The sequence below is a fragment of the Labeo rohita genome, chromosome 6 (genome assembly GCF_022985175.1).
Source record: "Labeo rohita strain BAU-BD-2019 chromosome 6, IGBB_LRoh.1.0, whole genome shotgun sequence".
Classification (NCBI taxonomy): Eukaryota; Metazoa; Chordata; class Actinopteri; order Cypriniformes; family Cyprinidae; genus Labeo; species Labeo rohita.
The window spans coordinates 11,461,432-11,485,407 of NC_066874.1; the positions used below are offsets into that span (position 1 = coordinate 11,461,432).

At 37.4% G+C, this 23,976-nt stretch overlaps 1 protein-coding gene across 1 annotated transcript in view; it reads left to right on the forward strand.

The window, feature by feature from the left end:
- spega (striated muscle enriched protein kinase a) overlaps positions 1 to 23,976 on the forward strand; it is a 41,128-nt gene that overhangs the window by 12,546 nt on the left and 4,606 nt on the right. Inside the window, 26 exon segments of the mRNA XM_051112852.1 lie at positions 6,071 to 6,175; positions 6,455 to 6,584; positions 7,226 to 8,397; positions 9,253 to 9,393; positions 13,349 to 13,606; positions 13,789 to 13,947; positions 15,250 to 15,439; positions 15,543 to 15,772; positions 15,932 to 16,051; positions 16,135 to 16,239; positions 16,406 to 16,612; positions 16,903 to 17,026; positions 17,122 to 17,294; positions 17,717 to 17,809; positions 17,812 to 17,828; positions 17,924 to 18,092; positions 19,390 to 19,495; positions 19,590 to 19,787; positions 19,876 to 19,933; positions 20,052 to 20,129; positions 20,239 to 20,411; positions 20,501 to 20,527; positions 20,874 to 21,026; positions 21,124 to 21,166; positions 21,409 to 21,477; positions 21,561 to 23,880. Coding sequence (XP_050968809.1) covers positions 6,071 to 6,175; positions 6,455 to 6,584; positions 7,226 to 8,397; positions 9,253 to 9,393; positions 13,349 to 13,606; positions 13,789 to 13,947; positions 15,250 to 15,439; positions 15,543 to 15,772; positions 15,932 to 16,051; positions 16,135 to 16,239; positions 16,406 to 16,612; positions 16,903 to 17,026; positions 17,122 to 17,294; positions 17,717 to 17,809; positions 17,812 to 17,828; positions 17,924 to 18,092; positions 19,390 to 19,495; positions 19,590 to 19,787; positions 19,876 to 19,933; positions 20,052 to 20,129; positions 20,239 to 20,411; positions 20,501 to 20,527; positions 20,874 to 21,026; positions 21,124 to 21,166; positions 21,409 to 21,477; positions 21,561 to 23,880 — 6,618 coding nt within the window.

Below are 23,976 nucleotides of genomic sequence, written 5' to 3' on the forward strand. Positions count from 1 at the left end.
AGAATTCAAACTTAAAACTACTGAATTTATTTACAAAATTAAAAATAGGAATTAACTGCAGCTAAATTTAAAGTGCTTCAGCTTATGGATTGTTCTTTTTTAAAGAAAGAAAATGTAATAATTAATCTATGACAGTATTATTGTTTTTGTTGTTTCATTGATGCATGTGGGCCAGGCAAAGATTGAATGTCATTCTCCATGCAGTACACAGAATTTTATGTAAACACAGACAAAATAAAGCATATACAATTTTCCTTGTGTACGGTGAAAGAAAAAATGCAATGAGGTCATTGTAGCAAAAGAAAAAAAAAGGTTAATGCTCTGTGTCAGCTTTCCTCGTTTCCCATTCCAGCAGCAGCACCATCGACATGGGAGTAGTGTGACGTCACCACAGCCTGACAGAATATATAATTAATGCTTTGCGCTGAGACCAATAGTCTCTCTCTCTCTTCACACCAGCACCACAGACAAAGGAAGAGATGAGAGAGAAAGAGAGATAGCACACTCAGGCAGCTGAAAATGTTGTTTTTGCATTGACTGCACTAAGATCTGCCTCTATTATTAGCTCCCGCTTGTTATTTGTTTCTCTTTTTTGTCCATCTCATCTACCACCCCCCCATTTCTTTATTTCTTTATTTCTTTATTTCCAAAGGGGATTGAAAGAATGCAAGTGGGTGTCTGTAAAAGACCGATTTTTCATCCCTTCTGTTGTGACTAGGACCGAGCTGACCTCCACCTCCTGCTGTGCCTTGGAATATCTTATCACTTGGATTTCTGTTGGTCATTTAAGAGCATCTGGGGGGGATCCAAAAGAGCTTGGATGTTGTTGTTTACTTCAGGATTTCCCCCCCGCCCCAAACTCTCTTTTGCCACACGAGGATCATGACTGGATGTTTGTACTGTTTCTATTGCTTTTTGCATAACTGTGGATTTTGGTACATTCTTTAAAAGCTCTGGCAACGACGTAACTGAGACTATTAGGAGTGTACACAGGAGTCAATAATAACCAAGATTCAGAATAGAAATAGACAGTGGTATTGTCTGTAGAAACACGGGCAACTGGCTCTGTTGTTTAGTCTGAAGGAGAGATTAAGTTCATCTGAGGCCATGAAGAAAATCTGGTCAAAGAAAAGATTCCAGGTGAGTCGAATCATTCTATCCAGAGTCATACATTTCACAAACTATACAATTTGACTTTTGACTTTGGCAAATCACACTCACAATATAGCAATGTAAAATAAGTCATGTAGTTATATTTCCTTTTTTAATGTATCCCACTAGCTACCTCATGTCCAACTGTTTACCAGTACAATGACTTTAAAACAAACAGACCTGATGTCACTGATGACAGTGTTATTGTTGTTATTTAATAGCATATATATATATACTTCGCAGGCACAGTGACAACTACATTACCCAGTTGCCTTGGTAGCAACGTAGGAGTGCATTTGAAACGCTGCAAGCAAGCATGAGAATTGACAAAGGAGAGAAAAAAATCACAAGTCTTCTTATAGGAATTGTGTTTCATTTCTGCCTGCCCTGTGTCATCATGAGATATTTATGTATAGACTGTACATTGTTAAATGAAAATCCTAATTATTTACACCACCATATAGATGCAACAAACAGGCAAAGAAAAACCTATTTAACGCTTCCCAAAATTAACTGTCAGCCTTTTGTGTATTTTTTTTTTTGTCTTTCCAGAGAGCTGGGCATTCTAGCTGGACGTTTGGGAGATTCACTCATGGTGTGTTTTGTTTATGACAAAACTGTAAAAAGTCCAAAAAAAACAAAAAACAAACAAACAAACAAAAAAAACCTGTTCGTAGAAAATACAACAAGTCTGTGCACAACTTTACAGAATGGATATGTTTTGTAGAATAATTATGGCGTAAATTGTGAAACAGGTTAAAAATAGCTGCCAATATATTTGTATCTATAGGTTTTTAAATGTTGACAACACAAATTGTCAGGTATCCATAAGAAATGCAACGCTGATTGAAGCTATACAATAATATCATTTTTAAATTTAGCCTGTTATTGTGCATATGTGTGTATGTTTATGTGTGTTATGTATATGCTCCCACACAAGTGCATGTCTGCAGACATTGGTTTCTATAGTAACAGTCTTCTCTTGTCCACCTCTGCTTGCTGCCGTTATGGAAGTGAAGTTTTTCGCTTGTGCAGGAAGCAAAGCAATGGTAATTGTTATCCATTTCTGTGATCCTCACCTTTCATTACTGGGCTCTTGGATGGGTTTGGGTTTGCATTTGGGTTTGAATTTCTAAAATTGTCTTGCCATATTTAGAAAAAGACATATTACAGTCTGAAAGTAGCCTGCTTGTACTTTTAGATCTAAAGTCAAACAATGTACGTCTAATTAACTTAAAGTATACATCGTTAAAAAGATATTTCATGCTTTAATTTTTGACCTCTGGTTTACTGGTTTACCTCTTAATTTATTATTTTGTGTCAGGAACTATGAATATCAAAAACAAAATCTGTACTTTTAATATGAAATATTAGCCTCCACTGTATCCATGAAGGGAAAAAAAACCCTTGTGTAAGGTTGTCATGAAAGCATTTCTAGCACTAAACATCGTACCTCAGTGCTTTTAGTCCAAAAGTCTGCACATCTGGAGAAATATTAATGGATTCTCATATATTTACTTTAAGTTTCTTAGAGACAAGTATTTTTATTTTTATTTATTTTTACATTTTTTTTTTTACTTAAAACTACACTTTGTAAGCATTACAGAGAGCTAAACACTCTCATGCAATATCTGTTTCATTAATACTCATAGCCGGAGGGCACCCTCGAGCAGAAAGTCCCCAAGTGAGACTCATAGAGGTCATAAAATGTTAGGTTAATTGTGTAACCCCAGTTCTGTTATAGCATTAAGTGAGTTGTCTCACTATGGGATATGCTCTTTCCATGCATTCCTTAAAAGCCCAATTACATTACGCCAGCCCCAATTGGAGGTTGTTCTGGAGAGACACCTCACCTCACTTAACGTTATCAGAGAACCAGAGCTATGCAAATAACCTGTCGTTCTCTTTCAAGCATACGTTTTGGTGTCTCACTGTGGGATATCCTAACTCCCGTATTGCCATCCCACAGTCTCCTGCCAGCCAAAGCTAACTACTATAGGGCTGGTCAAGTCATCAAGATCCAACACACAATATGGCATGTACAAACATTTGGGTTATAACATTCATTTTATAGAACCTTGAAAAAGGGTGAGGACCGACTAACCACTTCACAGGTTTCGTGACCCCTTTAAAGAGAGCCCACGAAGCTGACATTCCCCTTGTTGAATGAGCACCAGATGGAGCCATAAGACCCTTACTGGAATATGCTAGAGAAACTGCCTCCACTATCCATGGCATAAATGCTGTTTAGTGATCAACTTCTCCGTATGGGGCTTTACCCAAGAAACAAACAGCTGATAACTCTCCCAGAGCCCTTTAATTCTTTCTGTGTAAATACGTATTCAAATTGCACCACTCACTGTCCAGGCCCATAGTGCCACGCATAGTGCCTTCATTGATGAAGATAAAAAATAGCTCGGGCAATGCGCATTGGTACCCTTTGCACCAGAAAGGACAGGCACTGCCAATCACACAATGGCAAGACTGCCACTAACATTACTCTCACTCTCCTCCAGAAGTGGCTTAAGGAGGCTACCCAGTGTTGGAACTCTCCCATAATTAGTCTGCCTGAAGGAATAACTATTAGAGCTGAGGTCATCAGAGCCTGAGGCATGTGCAAAAAGAGACACTGTTTCCACTTCGAAATTCACCAGGCATTGAGTAAATTTATTATTTCCTGTAACAGTGGCATTCTGAATGTCACCTAATCCAGTGACAACCCCAGATATGTTATTGACTGCTTGGGAACTAACACACTCTTTTCTGTGTTTAATTTTAAACCAAGTTTCTGTAGATGTTCTAGGAGCATGGCTGTGTGTTCTCTCGCTGTGTGCTCCATTTGAGCTTTCACTAGCCAATAATCTATATAAGCAGACACTCTTGGACTGAGGGACAGGCCAAAAGGAAGAACTGGATATTTGTATGCCACATCATTGTCAAAAATGAGTTTGTGGTCTGTATTGTGAGATATAGGCTGTGAACCCCCTTCCCTCAGGATGACCCCTTTCTCTTTCTCCTCACCACCTGAGTACGATGAGAAGCTGGCTGGTCTATCTGAGCTGTGGCAGGCGGATTTCTGCTCGGGTGCACCATTCTGACCTGCTGCATTCACTTGCTGTTTTTGTCGTCAAGGAATGTGAAAGCTGGGGGGTGGGTGAGCTGTAACTTGTGCAAAGTTCTGCCGAGGTGGTTGAGGGAGCAGTCAGCATCTTTCTTGGCATACAGATCTGCAAAGCCTCATCATCTCTTTTCTTTTCCTCACATCTCTTTTGCATTTGTATCAGTGCAGAGCTGAAAATGCCCTTTACAATAATCTGTGGCTTCCTTTTCTCAGTCAGAAGATTAGCCATATTAAGCCAGCGCCAGCTCTCTTGAATGACAATTGCCCGCAGCTTGAACAACACATTTCTGAAGATGGAGTGAGACATTCATGGTGATACAGAGTTCTTCCCACTGTACCTGCCCTGGCATGGTAGACACTTTGTTCTCCAGTTCCGCTTGGTATGTGGTCAGCACAGAGATGGCATTTAGGGCCTGGACTGAAAGAGTTACTGCTCTGCAATCTGCTTTCGATGGAAATGTCGAATTTGCAGTTGCCCTGTGCTTTGGATGCAAATGCGTGGGGATTAATGGCTTTATGGGAGGCATGCAAAGAAAGCTTTCTTTCTACATCCCCTCCACATCAAGAGCAGATCCGCCCTGCACGGCCATTTTATTAGTAAAAGATTTGTCCTTCCAGGTGATGGCAACCTCTTCCAGAAGCTCTGGAAAGATTGGAAGGAGTTGTCTCGCTGCCAGTTTAGCTCTCGGCAGCCTCTTACCCTCATAGCGTGACTTTGCAGTCTCCGCTACCACAGTCAGGTACAGAATTATTAGTTTCTCTGTCAAGTTTTTGCATCTGTCTTGCATATCAACACTAAGAAGCAGAGAGGATAGTGTCCTGCCCACCGCCCCCATGGATACCACCGTAGCTAGGGTTTGTGCCAGTTGCGCAGGGGGAAGAAAATGGAATCCTGGAGATCTTCCTCCTCTTCAGAGAGAGAAAATCCAATTGATCCTCTTCCACAAACCCAAGCGTGAGTGACCTTTGCAAAAACTGGAGTGCTGATTGAGGGTGTAGGTGAAAGCATTGTGGTGGCCAGTAGGTCATCTATAAGCACAGTACCAAAATAACTAGCCAGCAACCAGCATGAAGACTAGGTGATGGCTGTCTGCATTGAGTAGGCCTCTGGTGTGAAGTGAGATGAGGTTTTTGAATGTTGTAATGCAGTTGTGTCACTCATTTTATACCAAGAGGAGGGAGCCATTCCCTGACACAACATCATGTCTGCCAGCCAATTGGGGCTGGTGTAATGTAATTGGGCTTCTGAGGAATACGCAGAAGGGGCATATCCTATAGTGAGACACCGAAATGTCCCTTATATGGACATTCCCTTATAAGACATCCAGCTATCACTGTAGTGGTTGAATAATAAAACCATTCTGAATGATGAAAAATGAAGACAATATGGCATATTTATCGCCATATAGATTACTTAAAATTTTTGACTCATTTGCTGTCAGAAAAACCGAATCAGATCACAGAGGCAGGTTATTTTGAATAAATTTTTGTTCGGACCAAAAAAAAGGTATTTCATCTCATGTAATGTTGTGTTTTGACACCATGCTAAGTAAACATGCTAGCTAGCCCTTAAGCACCTGTTGCAATTATATTTATGACAAATTTTAAAATGTACATTTGTGTACGATCACTGGAATTCTTTTTTAAGAAGGCCATTTGATATAAAGGTTTAAGAAATTGTGCAAGATTTCCACATATACATGTTGCATAACTTTTTTTTTTTTTTAATTTATTTCAATGTTATTTTTGTAAAAATCATACCAATAGATTTCAACCTGCCTTGCCTAATCTCTTTAGACTCAAACAGTACGAAGGATGAAAGTACAGAGCCTCAGGTTTCCATGGAGATGAAGGAACAATTCATGCCTCCCCAGGGGGAAGCGATCAACAGTCAACCCACTGGTAAGAACATACTGAGTGATTTTTCCCCCCTTCAGCAATATTCAGTTTGTAGCATCAATGACATTTCCACAATATTTGGCTACAAAGCATAAAAATGTGTTTTTCCAGTGACAGTACTTGAACAATGGAAATGCAAGGCAAACTAAAATTATGATAGGTAAACCCTCCAAAAAAGCTCAGAATTCATAAATGAATTATAATTAATCCATCCATCAAATTAACTAGTTGGAAAATGACATTATCATAATATTCCATTAAAAGAACATTGTGTATTTTCAGGCAGGGGGAGAGCAGTGCTTTCCCACATCCCAGGTGATGGTCCAGTAGTGGAGAGGGAGATGCAAGCCCTGGGCTCTAGAGCTCCTGGTCTTCAGGGTCCCTTGTCACCTGGCAGGCAAGCAAATGCTGGGTGTGTTGAAAGCCCTCCGGTCAGACACCTGGGGATTGAAGCTCTTGTGCGGGCCTCACAAATAAGTGTGTACTACGTGGCATTGGGGTCAGAGGAGAGTATGTCCTTAGCCAGTGACTACTATGGCAGCGTTTTGAGCCTCTATCGAAAAAGGACTTTTTCCATTTACAGTGTTCAAGAATGAGTGCAGACACACTGGATAGGAAAAGGCAGAAAGTAACTTGAATTAAGGTAGCACAAAACAATGTATTAAACTTAGATTACAGGTCTAAACGAACGTTTTAAAAACAGTTTATTTTTTGTCCTTTAATTTATATTTTTCTTTTTATTTATTCATACTTTCCTTTGACTCCACTTGCATCATTTTTTTGATATGGGTTTTTTCTTACAAACATCTTTGCATGCCTTTGTTTGTGACTAATTTGTATTCTAATTGCAGTCTAATTTAGATCTCCAACAGTGTTTTACATCTTTCAGCATGGTATGTTTTTCAATGCATGTTTTATTGGATAACTATGTTTGGCCATTTTGCTTTTTTCACTCAAGAAATGCACTAGTAACAAAAAAATTACCCATTTTTCCATTTTAGTGTTTTTATTTTTGTCATAACAAAACTTTTTCCATAATCACCCTCATTTCAGGGGGCAGTTGGACTTTATAACAAGGGAAACATCAAACCAACCATTCCAAAAAGCTCAAGGTCCCATTACCCTAAGTGATGTAGAGCCAGCAGATCCAACAACTCCCCACAATGGCACTAAAACAGCCATGAATGGAGCTGAGCTATCTGTTAAAATCTCAAGCTCAGCTTCATCTCACAGTAGTGGTTCCCAAGATAAACCGTCCATCCAAACTCCAAAAGCATCACAGGCAAGTTCCAAAATCTTAGACAAGGTGAGAGCTTTTGAGGATCAAAAACACAGCAGCAACATACCAAAGGTGTCTTCATCAAGACTATCATGGGGCTTCAATCGAACCTCATCCTGCAATTCTGAGGATAGTAGGGGTAAGCCCCAAGACAGCGCCACAAGTGATGTAGCACTCAAGCGGTCTTTTTTCAAGAAGAAAGCATCTTCTCTGGAGGAACAGTCAACCTATGTACAGAAAAGTTTTCAGAGTAAGCTCTCAGAAGAGCTTCACCGAATAAAGAAACTTGTCGGAAAGTCCAATATCAAGAAAGCCTTTTCAATGGATCAGCTCAACCAGACTGACAAGCAGTCCACTGGAAACACTGAGTCAGTTCCAGCCCAGGGAATTCAGAAGGTTGAAGACACTACTAATTCAAAAGATTTACCAGAATCAAAAGTAAGATGGTCAACCTTGCCAAAAGAGGAATCACAAGAATTACAGAAAAAGAAGCTGGCAGACAAATCAAAACAACTTGAAAGGAAATCACCTAATGTTACAGAAAACCAGTGGAGGAAAAATCCAAAGCCCAAGCGGTTGTTGGACAGGCAAGCCATCAATGAAAAGGTCATTTTCAGTAAAATACCAGGACAGTGTTCACCTATGGTGCCAAGGACAAATATGTCCAGCAAATTGCCAAAATCACCTGTGGAAATATCAACTGGTGAACCTACAATGCAAGGGGAGTTGGTGCAAGCACCCCTAAAACCTCCAAGGTTGTTTGGTTCAGTTTCCATGCTCCCAATGTCATTTAAGGAAAGAGAAGAGAAAAAAGACTCATCACTTATACCTAAAATGACCATACCTACTATTGTGGTTGAAAATAAGCCTGTGGATGAAGAGGCAAATACAGCAGAGAGTGGTCAAAAGGAAGTTGAGAAACATGAAGGAAAAACAGCCAGAAGAGGTAAACCTTCTTTCATTAAGCCACTCTTTCTTAAAAATGTTAATCACACAGGATTAAATCAAAGTGTAATATGCTTTTGTAAATGATAGAAGTAGCACTGTAGTTAGGTCAATTGCTGGATGCACTGGATGCACTGGATGAATTTATTAATACTATTTTGAAATATTGTGGGTTCAATACAGGTTATGAGCAATTAACATCATTTGTGACATAATGCTGATTACCACGCACACACACAAACGACTTACCCCTTGTTTCATTTAAAAAAAAAAAGAGGTTACACTGAGCACATTTTTTGTATAATGAAAGGCCTATTTTTGGAGGAATTAAAAGCAAACTTTTGCAGGTTGTAATTTTATACAAGCACTTACATTAATTATTTTTGTTGAAGTTGTGTTTTATTTGTCAAAAAAAATAATATATATATATATATATTACATTAAATGTGTTAACACATTATTAATTTCTTGTAGCTATATTTATTTTATTTACTGAAAATACATCTCATTAACATGTTGTAAATAGCTCACTGTAACCTAGATTTTTTTTTTTTTTTTTGATAATGGGAATGAAGATAATGAGGAACTAGTTGAAGTTTTTGTGGTAATCAGCATGCCACAAATTTGATTTATTGATCTTAACTTGTACTGAACACAGAGTACCCCTTAAAAACTGGGAGCCACATACTTAAGTTCGTCATTGTTTCCAGCATAATGTTTAAATTTAGATCACTACAGTTATTTGTAACCAGAGACAGATGACTAGACATTGTGGGGTTGTAATGAGTTCATGATACAGTATGTTATCTTGTTGTCATTTGGTCTTTGTGTAACAACCGTTGCCTGATTCTTCTAGAAGACCCATCAAATGATTCCTACATGTCTGTAGAGGAGGACCCAGCAGAGGCCCCCATGTCTGAAGCTCCACTTAAGAATGTAGTTGCTGGATCAGAAGTGATGCTACAGTGGGTTATCAAAGGAAAACGTGTTCCTAAAGGTAAATCATATATCAGACCTCAGTATTTAAATACTTATTATGTGGCTCTTTAAAATGATCTCATCATCACCCTCATGGTAACTTCTAATGTAGGGCTAATACCAAAACCAATAACAAGTAACAGTGGAGATACTCTCAGTGATTAACACATATCATAACATGGTTTGAAATTATCACCCACCAAATGCAGGTGAAAATCAACTGGTGGGTAATTTAGTCATCTCACTGGCCAATTTTATGGGTCATGATTCATTAAATTATGTAACTAGACAGACCATTTCTATGAGATAGACAACATCAGTGGCTTCAACATGTAAAACGTTTCCAGGAAATCTGTGCAGATTCAGTGGAAATACTCAGTTTGTAAGCCATGATGTAAGTATCATCAAATTTGTGCTTCCTTTGCGCAGATCTGTTTACATGAACATGACCATCACTAGGCAACAAAATGATCCACGCTGCTGTTTGATTTGTGTCATCTGAGAAGAGTTTCATAGTAGTAATACAATTACATAAATATATATGAACAGTGCTCTCCAAAGGTTTTCAAACACCCTAAGTTTTGACAATATCAGCATAAATTCTTATCTTTTCATCTTATGTTAATTTAAAGTAACAATATTAAGTATCATTAAAGACCAGTAATAATTATTTTCATTTTAAAATGCATAATAAAGGCAATATAAACACATTACAGTCATGTATGACAGCTATCACTAATTAACTTTGCAAAAGTGTGTATAATCAACGGAATAACTTTGTTGACTCCTCTGAACCAACCTGATAGTAATACATTACTGTCTAGCAATGCTGAGATTTTTTCCTGCAAGTACTTCTGCTATCTTTGGCTAGTGGAGAAGCCTAGTAAGTGTTTCCTTTTTAGGCCACAAAGTACACAGCACATTTATAGTGTCCCTTGTTCCTTCATATAATTGCAGCCTTGTTTCATTACCTTGTGTAAGATTATTGTGTTAAACTGGCTTGAAAACCAGTGATGAAATATAATTTAGATAAATCCCAGGATGTTTTTACTTCAGATCTTGTTTGATAACTAATTTATGCATCTTCCTCCATCTGGCCATCTGTGATCCAGGATTCATCCATGTTCGATCGACAACCGTGTCATTTTGAATAAAACAAGCTTTAATAGATTCAAATAGATTTAAAGCAGCATTATGTATGCTATTTTTTATATGGACCAGCACCAATCTATATATAGTGTTTATAATAAGGATAAGTGCTTTGTTTTACCATGTATTGCAACATAATTATTGTAGTCATATTTTGGAACACAAAACATGTGAAATCAAGCTTGCATAGCAAGAAGTGTCTGTTCTCATACTTGCACTGAATATGTTTCAGGCTTACAGAAGAAATACTTGCATTTCTTATTACAAATAAATGAATCAGTGTCTTTCAGCTGTCATTGAAAAGGCATTTTATTTGGCCATTTTTAACTTGCACTGAGAAGACATAAGAAGCAACATCAAGCATATTAAGATAATATAATGGGAAACCAAGTACAAACTATGATGAAAGTATCAACAAATCTACCTACAGTTGCACAGAAGCAGATTTCCTTCTTTGCAAAAAGGAACAGAGACAATATAACACTGGAAAGGAAAGTGAGGATATTTTTCTTCAAAGAAAAAAAGACAGTGAGCATAACAGACGAAACAAGAAACAATTAAATTTTTTTAGGGAACTGTATTGACAAGTTTAACCTAGCAGCACTTCTGTGACACATTTCAACAAAGGAATGTTCCTGGAATTTTCCATTAAGCCCCAGTGTTTGTTCTGTGCTGGGGGTGCTGTCTTTCATAAGTGGAAAAACTTTGATTGGATCAGGAACACAAGGTAAATCTATTATCTTCCCAGCTGTGGTCAGTTAGAAATCTCACTCAGAGCCATCTGCTTTTGTTCACTGGCCAAGATCCATTGCAGTTTTTTTATTCTGTTGCCAAGCATTACACTGCCATGACAACATTAATGTTAGGAAATAAAACCCAAGTGCAGTTTTAAACTGTGAAACTCTGAGTGGGTGGAATCAAATTAGTGACTTTCAGTACCCCAATGTATTTTATTGTGCTGATGTTGATAGCAAATTTATGATTTGAAATAATGTCTGCTTGAAGGAGTCGCGTTAGTAAGGGAACATGATGTAGATCGCCAGCACTAAAAGGATTAGTTCACTTACAGAACAAAAATGTACAGATAATTTACTCATCCCCTTGTCATCCAAGTTGTTCATGTCTTTCTTTCTTCAGTCGTAAAGAAATTATGTTCTTTGAGAAAAACATTTCTCCATATAATGGACTTCTATGGTGCCCGTGAGTTTGAACTTCCAAAATGCAGTTTAAATGCAGCTTTAAAGGTCTCTAAATGATCCCAGCCGAAGAAGAAGGGTCCTATCTAGCGAAACGATCTGTTATTTTCTTAAAAGAAAAATGGACAATTTATATACTTTTTGCAAATGTATCGTTATGTTATGACTTTACTTTTTGAAGCACAGAACTATTAACTAATTGTTAAGTAATATGTCATTGTGTTTATGGATATAGAATTAGTTAATTAGTCATGTGCCTCAGTGAGTTGAAGCCATGCATTTCAACTTCCAGTTGTCTGCTTTAATTAATCATTACCTAATTTTGAAAGTTTGAAAAGATATCATTATGTTATGACTTTACTTGTTGAGGCACATGACTAACTAATTCTAAATCCATAATCACAATGACATATTACTTAACAATTAGTTGATAGTTCTGTGCCTCAACAAGTAAAGTCATAACATGATATCTTTGCAAATCATTAGCTGATGATTAATAAAAGCAGACAGCTGGAAGTTGAAATGTGTGGCTTTTAACCCATTGTGGTAATGAACAGTTAACAAGTTATTAGGGAATTAATACATTATGACACATTTAACTAATAACAATTTATTAATTACTTAATCTATGAATCATATAGAATGTACATTTGTTGCTAATGCGGTAATTATTAATAAATGGTTTAGTTTTTCATGAGTTATATACTAACTCATTGTTACCAATTTTCACTCAAAGTGAACTAATCCTTTTTAGCAACAAAAAACTATGCATCTCAGGATTTCTTAGTATTTGGAAGCTCTGAATTGCAAGGTGAAAAAATATTGGTCTTATATACCATATATATATATATCTTATGTTATATATATATATATATATATATATATATATATATATATATATATATATATATATATTACTATACTATATGACAAATAGGCCATCAGATAACTCTAATTGTCTAGTTACACTGTGGAAAATCAACACATTTTTTGGTCACTTTTTTTTTCTTCTGTAGCAATGTCTCCTTTTTGCTTTACATGAAACATTTGAGCTGGTATGGAGTCCAAAAAATGTTATGTCATTATTAGGTTTTCACAAATTATTTGCATTTTAGAGGCTTTTATTTTGAAAGCTGAAAATACAGGACTTCTCAGAGTTGTGTTCTAGGTAGCACAATAGAACAATGTAGACAGAGCCACCCAACATACTGTAAAATACTGAAAGTTCTAGAATGGAAAGCAGCTTAAATGTCACCATTTCACCCACTCCTTTCTTTATTTACATTTTTCACAATATGTTAATATGTTAATGTTTAATATGAAGCTAACATAGTCAGTGTCAAAATGTTCTTATGTGTGATTAGTGACCTACATTTTTTACCCTTTTAATATTTTTCTAGGTTTGAAATAATGAAATAAGTGTCTCAGACTTCTGAACCTCATTGTGTGTGTGTGTATATATATATATATATATATATATATATATATATATATATATATGAACAGCATTACTGTACATATAGACAGATACTATACATGTAGATATTTCTGTAAGTAATTCTATTTTGAACTAAGGCATGAACTTTGGATGGTGCATATGACTTGCAACTGTTCTTTTCTGTCTAACAGCTCCTGCTGAGTCATCTCTGACAATTACCAGACCAATGCAGGATGTGAAGGTCAATGCAGGAGAGATAGCCTTGTTTGAATGTTTCATAACTGGGCCACAGGCTGTGGATGTTGATTGGCTGGCCAATGGGAAGTTGATACAGCCAGCACTATTTGATTGTAAGATGCAGTTTGATGGACACCGATGCCGTCTTCTGTTAAAATCTGCACATGAAGACGACAGTGGAAGTTATACTTGCAAAATCAGTTCAACAAAAGGTAACAAAAGGTCATAACAACAGTGCAAAGTGAGCATACCTGAGTCTTACATAATTTATGCATCAATATTAGGCTGCCTTTTTTAATGTTATGTTAATCTTCTTTTTCATAAATTTTCATTGTTTTCCAACGTCTCTGATTAGTATTCTTGTTCTTTGTTACATCTTGTTTGTATGGTACAGAAGAGCTCATTTGCACAGCTAATCTTCTGGTGATTCCATCTAAGGAGCCACTCTTTACACGGAAAATAGAGACACTGGAGGCTACTGAGGGCCGGTCTGCACAATTTGATTGTAAAGTCAGTGGATCTCCGCCTCCTGATGTCACCTGGACTCACTGTGGTAAAAACTGATCAAGTTAACTTTAACTTTGTGTTAACAATTTTTATGGAACAAAAGACATTTGGCAACACTGACTGAACATACAGTTGAAGTCAAACGTGTACATACACCTTGCAGAATCTGCAAAATGTTAATTATTTTACCAAAATAAGAGAGATATCATACAAAATGCATGTCATTTTTTATTTAGTACTTACCTGAATAAGTTATTTCACATAAAAGACATTTACATATTATCCACTAGAGAAAATAATAGTTTAATTTATAAAAATGACTTGTTCAAAAGTTTACATAAGCTTGAATCTTAATACTGTGTTGTTACCTAAATTATCCACAGCTGTGTGTTGTTATTTTTTTTTTAGTGATAATTGTTCACAAGTCCCTTGTTTCTTCTGAACAGTTAAACTGCCCGCTGTCTTTCAGGTCCCACAAATTCTTTGGTTTTTCAGCATTTTTGTGTATTTGAACTCTTTCCAACAATGACTGTATCTTTTCACACTGAGGACAACTGAGGGGCTACTGCAATTATTACAGAAGGTTTAAATGCTCACTGATGCTTCAGAAGGAAACAACGCATTAAAAGCTGGGGGATGAAAACTTTGTAAATTTGAATTTAATTTATTTTGTCTTCTGGGAAACACGTACGTATCTTCTGTAGCTTCTGAAGGGCAGTACTAAATAAAAAAAAATTATATTTGGGCAAAATAAGAAAAATGTAGACATCTTCATTGTGTTCAAAAGTTTACACCCCTGGCTCTTAATGCATTGTTTTTCCATCTGGAACATCAGTGAATGTTTAAACATTCTGTAATAGTTGCATATGAGTCCCTCGGTTGTCCTCAGTGTGAAAAGATGGATCTCAAAACTATACAGTCATTGTTGGACAGGGTTCAAATACGTAAAAATGCTGAAAAAAACAAATGTGTGGGTCCTGAAGGATTTTTCTGAAGAACAGCGGGCAGTTTCACTGTTCAGGACAAACAAGGGACTCATCTAAGGGAACAACTATCACTAAACAAACAAACAAACAAACTAAAAATCTGCTGTGGATCATTCAGGTAACAACACAATAAGAATCAAGCGTATGTAAACTTTTGAATGGGGCCATTTTTATAAATTCAACTATTATTTTCTCTTGTGAAGTTATATGTAAATATCTTTTATGTGAAATATCTTACTTAGGTCAATACTAATTAAAAAATAACATGCATTTTGTATGATTCCTTCTTTTTGGTGAAATAATTAACATTTTGGAGATTCTGCAAGGTGTATGACCTCAACTGTACCTACATTGTGTCCTAGAACAACCTGTGGCAGAGACCGATAATATTCGCATTCTCAAAGTGAATGGGCGTCACTCACTGTTCATCGCTCATGTTAACAAAGAGAGTGAGGGATTGTACAAAGTAATTGCTCGAAATGTTCATGGAGAAGCACAAAGCTCAGCTGAACTCTATGTACAGGAACCACGACCAGCCATATCTACTCACATGTAAGCAGACAAACTCCTCTTAACGTCCAATTAAGAAAAAAATATTGTTACCTTTCTTTACCCCTTTTCTAATTCAGTTGTTTGTTTGTTTTTCACTCTTCAGGTCAAGGTTAGAGAAGATGCCATCAATCCCAGAGGAGCCTGAGGTGTCTGAGGCAGAGGTGGAACACAGGACAATGCCAGACTTCATAAAACCTCTCAGTGATCTGGAAGTGGTAGAAGGGAAAGAAGTGGTATTGAAGTGCAGGGTGACAGGCCTGCCATATCCCAAAATCATTTGGTACCACAACGGCATGAAGATAGAGAGCTCTGATGACAGAAAGATGATACAGTGTAAGTTCACAAAATATTGTCAAGAGGCATTTTAAAGGATGTTTATGGACCATATTTACTTTAATAAGACTATCTTGACTTATAATTGTGAGGTTCTACATTTATTGTCTCCCAAATACATGCTGTCTTCAGTCATATCCTACCATGTACCTTTTCTAGACAGGGATGTTCACAGTCTGGTCATTAATTCTGTGTGTCATGGCCACAGTGGTGTGTATAAATGTGTCATCTCCAATAAGGTGGGAAAGGCTGTCTGCTATGCCCATTTATATGTTGCAGGTAAGAAGGAAATGTTTTGTCATATTTGTTAGTATTGCAACTTCCCATCTGTCTGCCTCATTCACACTGTAGTTTCTTGACAGTTAGCCTTCCTGAGCCACCTGACGGTCCTCCAGTTATTGAATCTGTAACTGGGAGAACAGTTTCAATGAGCTGGAAAATACCAGAAAATCTGGATCTGTCCATAGGTAAATTTGCCTGTCTTTACTTACAGCTGATAGTTCTTTAGTTTAGTGTCATTAGTGTGAGGACCCACGGCTCTGCACCTTTGGTACATCCCCCTTAATTAACACACTTAATTCAGATCACCAGCTCATTATGCTCATATTTTCCATGTTGTTTTGTATATTTCAGATCCTGCTTCACTGATGTACATTGTTCAACAGCAAGCTCTAGGCTCCACCCAGTGGACAACCATTGCCTCCAGCCTCAAAGACACCTCTTATACAGTCACCTCTCTTTCTAGAAGAGTGTGTTATTCGTTCAGAGTCATTAGTACTACTGGAAAAGCATCCAGCAAACCCTCACAGCCCACTGACCTGGTCCAACTCATTGACAGAGGTATTAAGAAGATGTGTGCTTGAATTCTGTCTGTATTCACGGAAGAAAAATGTGGAGATATTTGTTACTTTCTGATGACATATATGTTCATTCTGTCCTTGATGGCACATGTATCTTCCGCTGTTCTGCAATTCATAGCTGCAGCCTTACTTCACTATAAATCAACTCAGCAGGCAACAGCAAACTCAGATAAACCTTTTTACTTGTGAAATACTGGGTGTGGCATTGCCTGATGGATTCACATTGCATGTAGACTTGTTGAAATCATTTATTTATTTTTCATATCACAGGACAGTATTTACACAAAGCTCCAGTCATTTTGGACAAGCCTGATATTGTGTATGTCGTTGAGAACCAGCCTGTCACCATCACAATAACCCTTAATCATGTCCAAGCAACAAGCACATGGAAAAGGTTAGTGTCAAATGCAAACCAAACATTCAAACTGCAATTTAAATTGTGTATTATATTAATATGCGTATAATATTAAGTAAGCCATTGTTTACCAGAAGGGGAGTGGTGCTTCTCAACAAACCTGGTGCATTAGAGATGAACATGCCTGATGATGACCAGCATGCCCTGCACATTGCCAAAGTAAAAAGCACGGATGTAGGTCAGCTCATCTTCATGGCAAACAACCAGTATGGCAGTGACCTCTGTACTCTGCAGCTGGCAATGGCAGGTGAATGCCCTTTTTGGCCACTTATTTCTTTTTAAACCTAGATGAGCAGTAAAAGTAATGTAAGTCGCCTAGAGCGCAACCATGCTATGTGTCAAAGTGCTGGCCACAGCAAAAGTTGCAATTTTTATGTAATAAATGAAAATCTGCTCCTTTTGAGAAGGTGTCTGCACGCATCTGGACTGCTTTCCAGATGATGCACATACAGTTAGATCGTGGGACATAAAGGGTTAGAGTAATATAATGAACTCATGCATAATCCAGTATGACAACATCAAAACTCATATGTTGTTGTGTGTCATGTGACTTAACACTCATGACATGACACAAGTACCAATTAAATAAAATCAATGACAGAGTTAATTTTTTTTTTTGAGTATTAATTGTCTACATTGATTCCGGTTGGTTTTTCCTGTACATTTCAGTGCCCCCTTCATTTGAGACCATCATGGAGGACTTGGATGTGTGTGGGGGGGAAACTTCACGTTTTGCTGTGGTTGTAGATGGGAAACCTGACCCTGAATCCTCTGGTACAAGGTCAGTTTGGACTTTTGATTATCATGCCTGATATTTCACTGAAGAATTTTTTCTGTCCTTAGTGATTCCACTCATTTTTACTATTTGACTTTCAGAATAATATCCTTCTGGCAGAGAGCAGTCATTTTACCTTTGTGTATGATGACAGAGAGTGCTCGCTTGTGGTTCTTAATGCTCAGCCTGAGGATGAAGGGGTCTACACTTGCACTGCTAAGAACCTGGCTGGGTCAGTGTCCTGTAAGGCTGAGCTTATTGTTCATACTGGTGAGTAATAGATTAGTTTGAATATGACCGGAAGCAGATCTAGAGAATAATTCAACCAGAAGAAACTAGCTATATATGTTTACATTTAACAGGGTGATGTTGTTTATATATACAGTTGAAGTCAAAAGTTTACATGCACCTTGCAGAATCTGCAAAATGTTAACTATTTTACCAAAATAAAAGGGATCATAAAAAGTATGTTATTTTTTATTTAGTACTGACCTGAATAAGATATTTCACATAAAAGATGTTTACATATAGTCCACAAGAAAATATAGTTGAATTTATAAAAATTAATCTTTTCAAAAGTTTACATACACTTGATTCTTAATACTGTGTTGTTACCTGAATGATCCACAACTGTGTTTTTGTTTTGTTTTGTTTTGTTTAGTGATAGTTGTTCATGAGTCCCTTGTTTGTTCTGAACAGCTAAACTGCCCACTGTTCTTCAGAAAAGTCATTTAGGTCCCACAGATTCTCTGATTTTTCAGCGTTTTTGTGTATTTGAACCATTTCCAACAATGACTGTATGATTTTGAGATCTATCTTTTCACACTGAGGACAACTGAGGGACTCATACTCAACTATTACAGACGATTCAAACACTCACTGATGCTTCAGAAGGAAAGTCGATGCATCAAGAGCCGGGGTATGAAAACTTTTGAATTTGAAAATCAGGGTCAAATTAAATTATTTTGTCTTCTGGGAAACATGTGAGTATCTTCTGTAGCTTCTGAAAAACAAATGAAAAAAACAACAAAAAAAGAAAAAATATTTAGGCAAAATAAGAAAAATGTACACATCCTCATTCTGTTCAAAAGCTCGTTCTGTTCAGAAGCATCAGTGAGCGTTTGAACCTTCTGTAATAGTTGCATATGAGTCCCTCAGTTGTTCTCGGTGTGAAAAGATGGATCTCAAAATCATACATTCATTGTTGGAAAGCATTCAAATACACAAAAAACGCTGAAAAACCAAAGAATCTGGGAACTGAAGAACGAAGGACTGAAGGACTGAAGAATCAAGTGTATGTAAACTTTTGAACAGGGTAATTTTTATAAATTCAACTATTATTTTCATTTGTGGACTATATGTAAATGTCTTTTATGTAAAATATCTTATTCAGGTCAGTACTAAATAAAAAACAACATGCATTTTGTATGATCCCTTTTGGTAAAATAAACATTTTGCAGATTCGACAAGGTATATGTAAACCTTTGACTTCAACTGTACATGTCTATAAAATGTCCCCATTTAAATTGCAAAGTAAATGTGTGTGGGTGTACTTACAACTTCACAGCCAAAAATGTGGAGGAGGAGGAAGAGCAAATGGAAGATGAAGGCACAATTCTACGGAGGATGCGTAGGCTGACTGATTGCTATGACCTACACAAAGAGATTGGCAGGTCAGACACCATACCACTCCTGTTTATAGTTTCATTATCATTAAGATTATGCTGTATATTTGGATCTGACAGTCTGTAATGTTCTTGCTCACAGAGGGGCTTTTTCATATATCAAGCGAGTGACACAGAAAAATGGGCAAATATTGGCAGCAAAATTCATCTCGTTGCGGGCACAGAAAAAGGCTTGTGCCCTGAGAGAGATGACCCTCCTGTCAGAGTTAGACCATGAGAAGATCATCCACTTCTATGATGCATTTGAAAAGAGGCGTGTAGTTGTCATTATTACTGAACTGTATCCTTTTCCTCTGAATAATTATCCTTTCTAAATCTGTTTAAAAAAAGGTGTTTGCTTGCGTTATTATCTTTAAATGATTATAAAGGTGTCAGGAAGAGCTTTTGGAAAGAATAACAAAAAGAACAACCATCTTAGAATCTGAGGTTTGTTGTTTTGTATTCAGTAACTGTTATGTGCTGCTGCATGATGTTAAAACAAAATTAGTGAATTGCTGACAGATTAATATAATCCACAGAATTAATGTTCATGTTCTTTATGCAGGTTCGGTCTATCATACGGCAGCTACTTGAGGGTATCAACTATCTTCACCAGAATGACATAATTCACCTTGATATAAAGGTCAACAGATAAAAGTGTACCATTTACTAAATGCTTTGCTAATCATTGCAAATTACTATTCTTGACATTTCAGAGGCAAGTAATTATACAGTATGTGTTTGTCTTTCAGCCTGAAAACATCCTCATGGCAGACCAAAAAAGTGATCACATTCGTATATGTGATTTTGGCAATGCTCTGAAAGTCAAACCAAATGAAGAATTGTACTGCAAATATGGCACACCAGAATTTATTGCTCCTGAGATTGTAAACCAGTCACCCATCTCTAAATCTACAGACATTTGGTAAAAGACCATTGCATCACCTATCTTTTTAACAGATGGTAAAACTTTCATTCATTCTCTATTTTCTAAAACTATCTTTCTCTCCACAGGCCAGTGGGTGTCATAACTTACTTATGGTATGTGTATTTGTATGTTTACTTTATTTCAATAGTCCGCTTTGTACATTGTACTAACTATATGCTTTTAATTACATGTCAGTTAACACTCATTAGTAGACTGTTAGGTTAGGGTTAGTAGACTTGCAAAATTACTTAATGTCAGTATAGCAGACAGTCTACAATTCATCTAATAACAGTTATTTGACAAAGTAACAGTAATTGTAAAGTTACTTATAGTTACTAAAATGTCCAAAGTGGACTAACAAAATAAAGTGTCACCTATTTGTGCTCATCACTGATATAATTTTGCATTCAGTGCTAAGTGTGAAACTATGTATGTCTTTCTCATTCACATAATTTACAGCCTAACAGGAGTTTCTCCATTTGCTGGGGAAAATGATCGTGACACTTTGCTGAACATCAGGAACTATAATGTTGCCTTTGAGGAGAGCATGTTCAAAAACCTTTGCAGAGAGGCAAAAGGATTCATTATAAAACTCCTTGTAGCAAGTAAACTGTAAGTGTTTGTTGCACCACAGTCTCTGAGGTAAATGTCTGTTGTAATTGTCATGAAGTTATGCGGTCTTAAATTTGTTCAATCATTTGTACTTCAGGAGACCTGATGCCACAGAATGTCTTCTTCATCCTTGGTTCAAGGTATGATGGAATATCAAACAGGCTGTTGTACTGATTAATGTAATAAAACAAAGAAAATCTTCAAGCTTCAAAATCTTCAAGCTTTAATCACGTTTGGTAACTTAGACTCCTACATAAAGATTTTCTGGGTCACAGTATGTTTGAAAAATACATTGCTGCCATACAGTGGAAACACCACAGAGATGTTGTTACCTAAAATGTATTTTTAGAGCATAATAATCTATTTGACGTTTTTTTCTTAGTCACTGGTAAAGGGAAAAAGTATCAACACAATATTACATAAGCAAGTGTTAGCCAGACGGAAATGGCAGGTAAGCAATAAAAACCTACATATTAAAAAAAAAAATTATAAAGTAAATGTTAGTTTATTAATTGTTCATTATGTCTGTTTCAGTGTTCACTCATTAGATACAAATCTAAAATGGTGATGAGATCCATATCAGAGTTGCTGGATGACTCTTCAAGCCATGTGTCTCTTGCTGTGCCCAGAAACCTTAAAGACGGTTCACCACCTCCATCGTCGTCCTCTGATTCAGATGAAGAAATTGATGAACTTCCTTTCATCCCTATGCCTCACACAATGATGTTCTCTGGTTCCCGGATGTCACTGACTGAGATCCATGAGGATGATGTTGATGTCATGCGAGGATCCAATGAGTCCTACCAAAAAAGCATTAATCGACTGGAGGACATCATAGAATCTCAGACAGCTAATGGACAGAAAAATGTAGACCACCTAGAGGCTGCAGAAAGGACTGTGAATTTGGAAGAATCCTTGCAAAGGGGTTCCAGTGTAGAAGCTGAACAGGTAGCAGGCAAATCCAGAAGAGCGCTAATGCGAAGAGGGAGTTCTGCTGATAGTGCGCTTCTTCTGCAGATCACACCTGAAGATGGTAATATGAACAATACTACAGAGGAAGGCCAAAAGCACATGAAAAAGGCAGTTTCCATGGAGCTGCCACACAAGAGCAATAGTCCAAATACAGGGAGGCTGAGCAAGGAAGATTATGCTCTAAAACTGGATCTTATGCGGCAGAGGTTGCTAAGAGGAGGCACTGTTGATAAGAATATGAGTGGTCTCCGCGGTCCCCTGCTTGAGACACTGGGTGTTGATGATGAGAGGCGAACTTCTTCTTTGGATCGTAACTTTAGACGTGCCAGGTTGAGTGCTTCAGAAGTTCCTCAGCCATTCTCCGCCGACAGCCCTGAGGATACTTGTCCAAATACTGCATTCAGGAAGAGGTCTTCTTTAAGGGACAGAAACTCAGAGTCAATTTCACTGCATAGGAGATCTGGAGCCCCTCTAGAGATTCCCTCCATTTCTTCTGGGGACCATAACTTGTCGGAGGCCACATCTACTATCTCAGAACAAACCAAGGATGGTTCAAAGCCTGTGTTTCCAAGAGAAATTTCTTTTAAGCCACCAACTCCAGACTTAGAAAATAAACAGGTATCCAAGGAAGAGGCTATTGGTGCCGTCCAAATTATGAATACATCTCAGACTGCATCTGTTTTAGATGACACAGATAAGAAGGTAGAGAAGATGGAAGAGCACACATTCTCTCAAGACTGTGTGCCAGGAAAGATAAATAAAAGTACTGAATCTTCTCTTGATATACTTCCACATGACATATCCTCAAATTATTCCAGTAAATTGCAGGTAAATGGCAAAAAGGCATCATCTGTCACAGTGTTACCCACCCCTATCTTGAAAATCTCAGAGCCGGATATTCAACCTGCCACTGGACATCCAATTGTTTTTGCTTCTGCTGCTTCTGCATATCACCCAACTCTTAGAACTGATATTAAAGATATTGATTCAGAGGAAATTTTTGAGGCAAGGTTTAAGAAGAGGGAATCATCCTTGACACATGGCCTGAAACGACTGACAAGGACCAGGTCTGAAGAAAACTCACCTGTTTTCCCACGAAAATCAAATGAAGAGGTTTATCGACCTCGCCCTGTAGGTGCCCCATTGGAGTTTGGACCTGGAGGATTAAAGGAAAAATCCAAGTCTGTCCAAGACCTCAGGGAGGTGGAAAAAGAACCTGGCCTTGGACTTATTGGAAGATTCTCTATGCGTGCAAGGAGGCTGCAACCAAAAAAAGGGAAAGAGGAGACCTCGGATTCTGCAGCTAACAGACGGCGTGTTACCTGGGCAATGGGACGTAGCAGGTCCCTAGACAAAAAAGAATTTGAGATAGAAAGCTCTGATGACACTATGGATACAGAGAAAGAAAATCTTGAAAGAAAGAGTAAGAAGGTTGCTGAATCACCTGTCCTTGCAGTGCGACGTAAATTTGAATCTAATGTTTCAGGAATATTTGATAGAGTGCATAGTAAGTCAAAAGACATTAGGGATAAGGAAACTAAACCCCATGGCGATGAAGAAGCTCTAAAAGAAGAGAAGCAAGACATAAAGAAAATCAGTGATTCGCCAGTTCTGGCACTGCGAAAAAAGTTTGAGTCAAAAGTATCTGGATTTTCATTAAGAAAACAAAGTCAGTCTGACAAGAGCGAGGAAGAGAAGGAGGTTAAAAATGAAGGACAGAAAACACCTTTGTTCTCTCGTCATCGCCGCTCTCAATCTGATGGGCTCGTTCACAAGAGTGTGGATAATCCAGAGAACCAGTTTCCCTCACAAACTGCTTCTACATCATCCAAAGAGACACTGATCTCCACTCCTAGTTCACAGTCTATACAATCCTCTCAAAGTATGTATTATTGAGTTTTTTTGCAATACATTTTTTTTCTTAATTAATTAATCCCAAACTATTCACTACACTGTAACGAGCATACTGCAAGTTAAA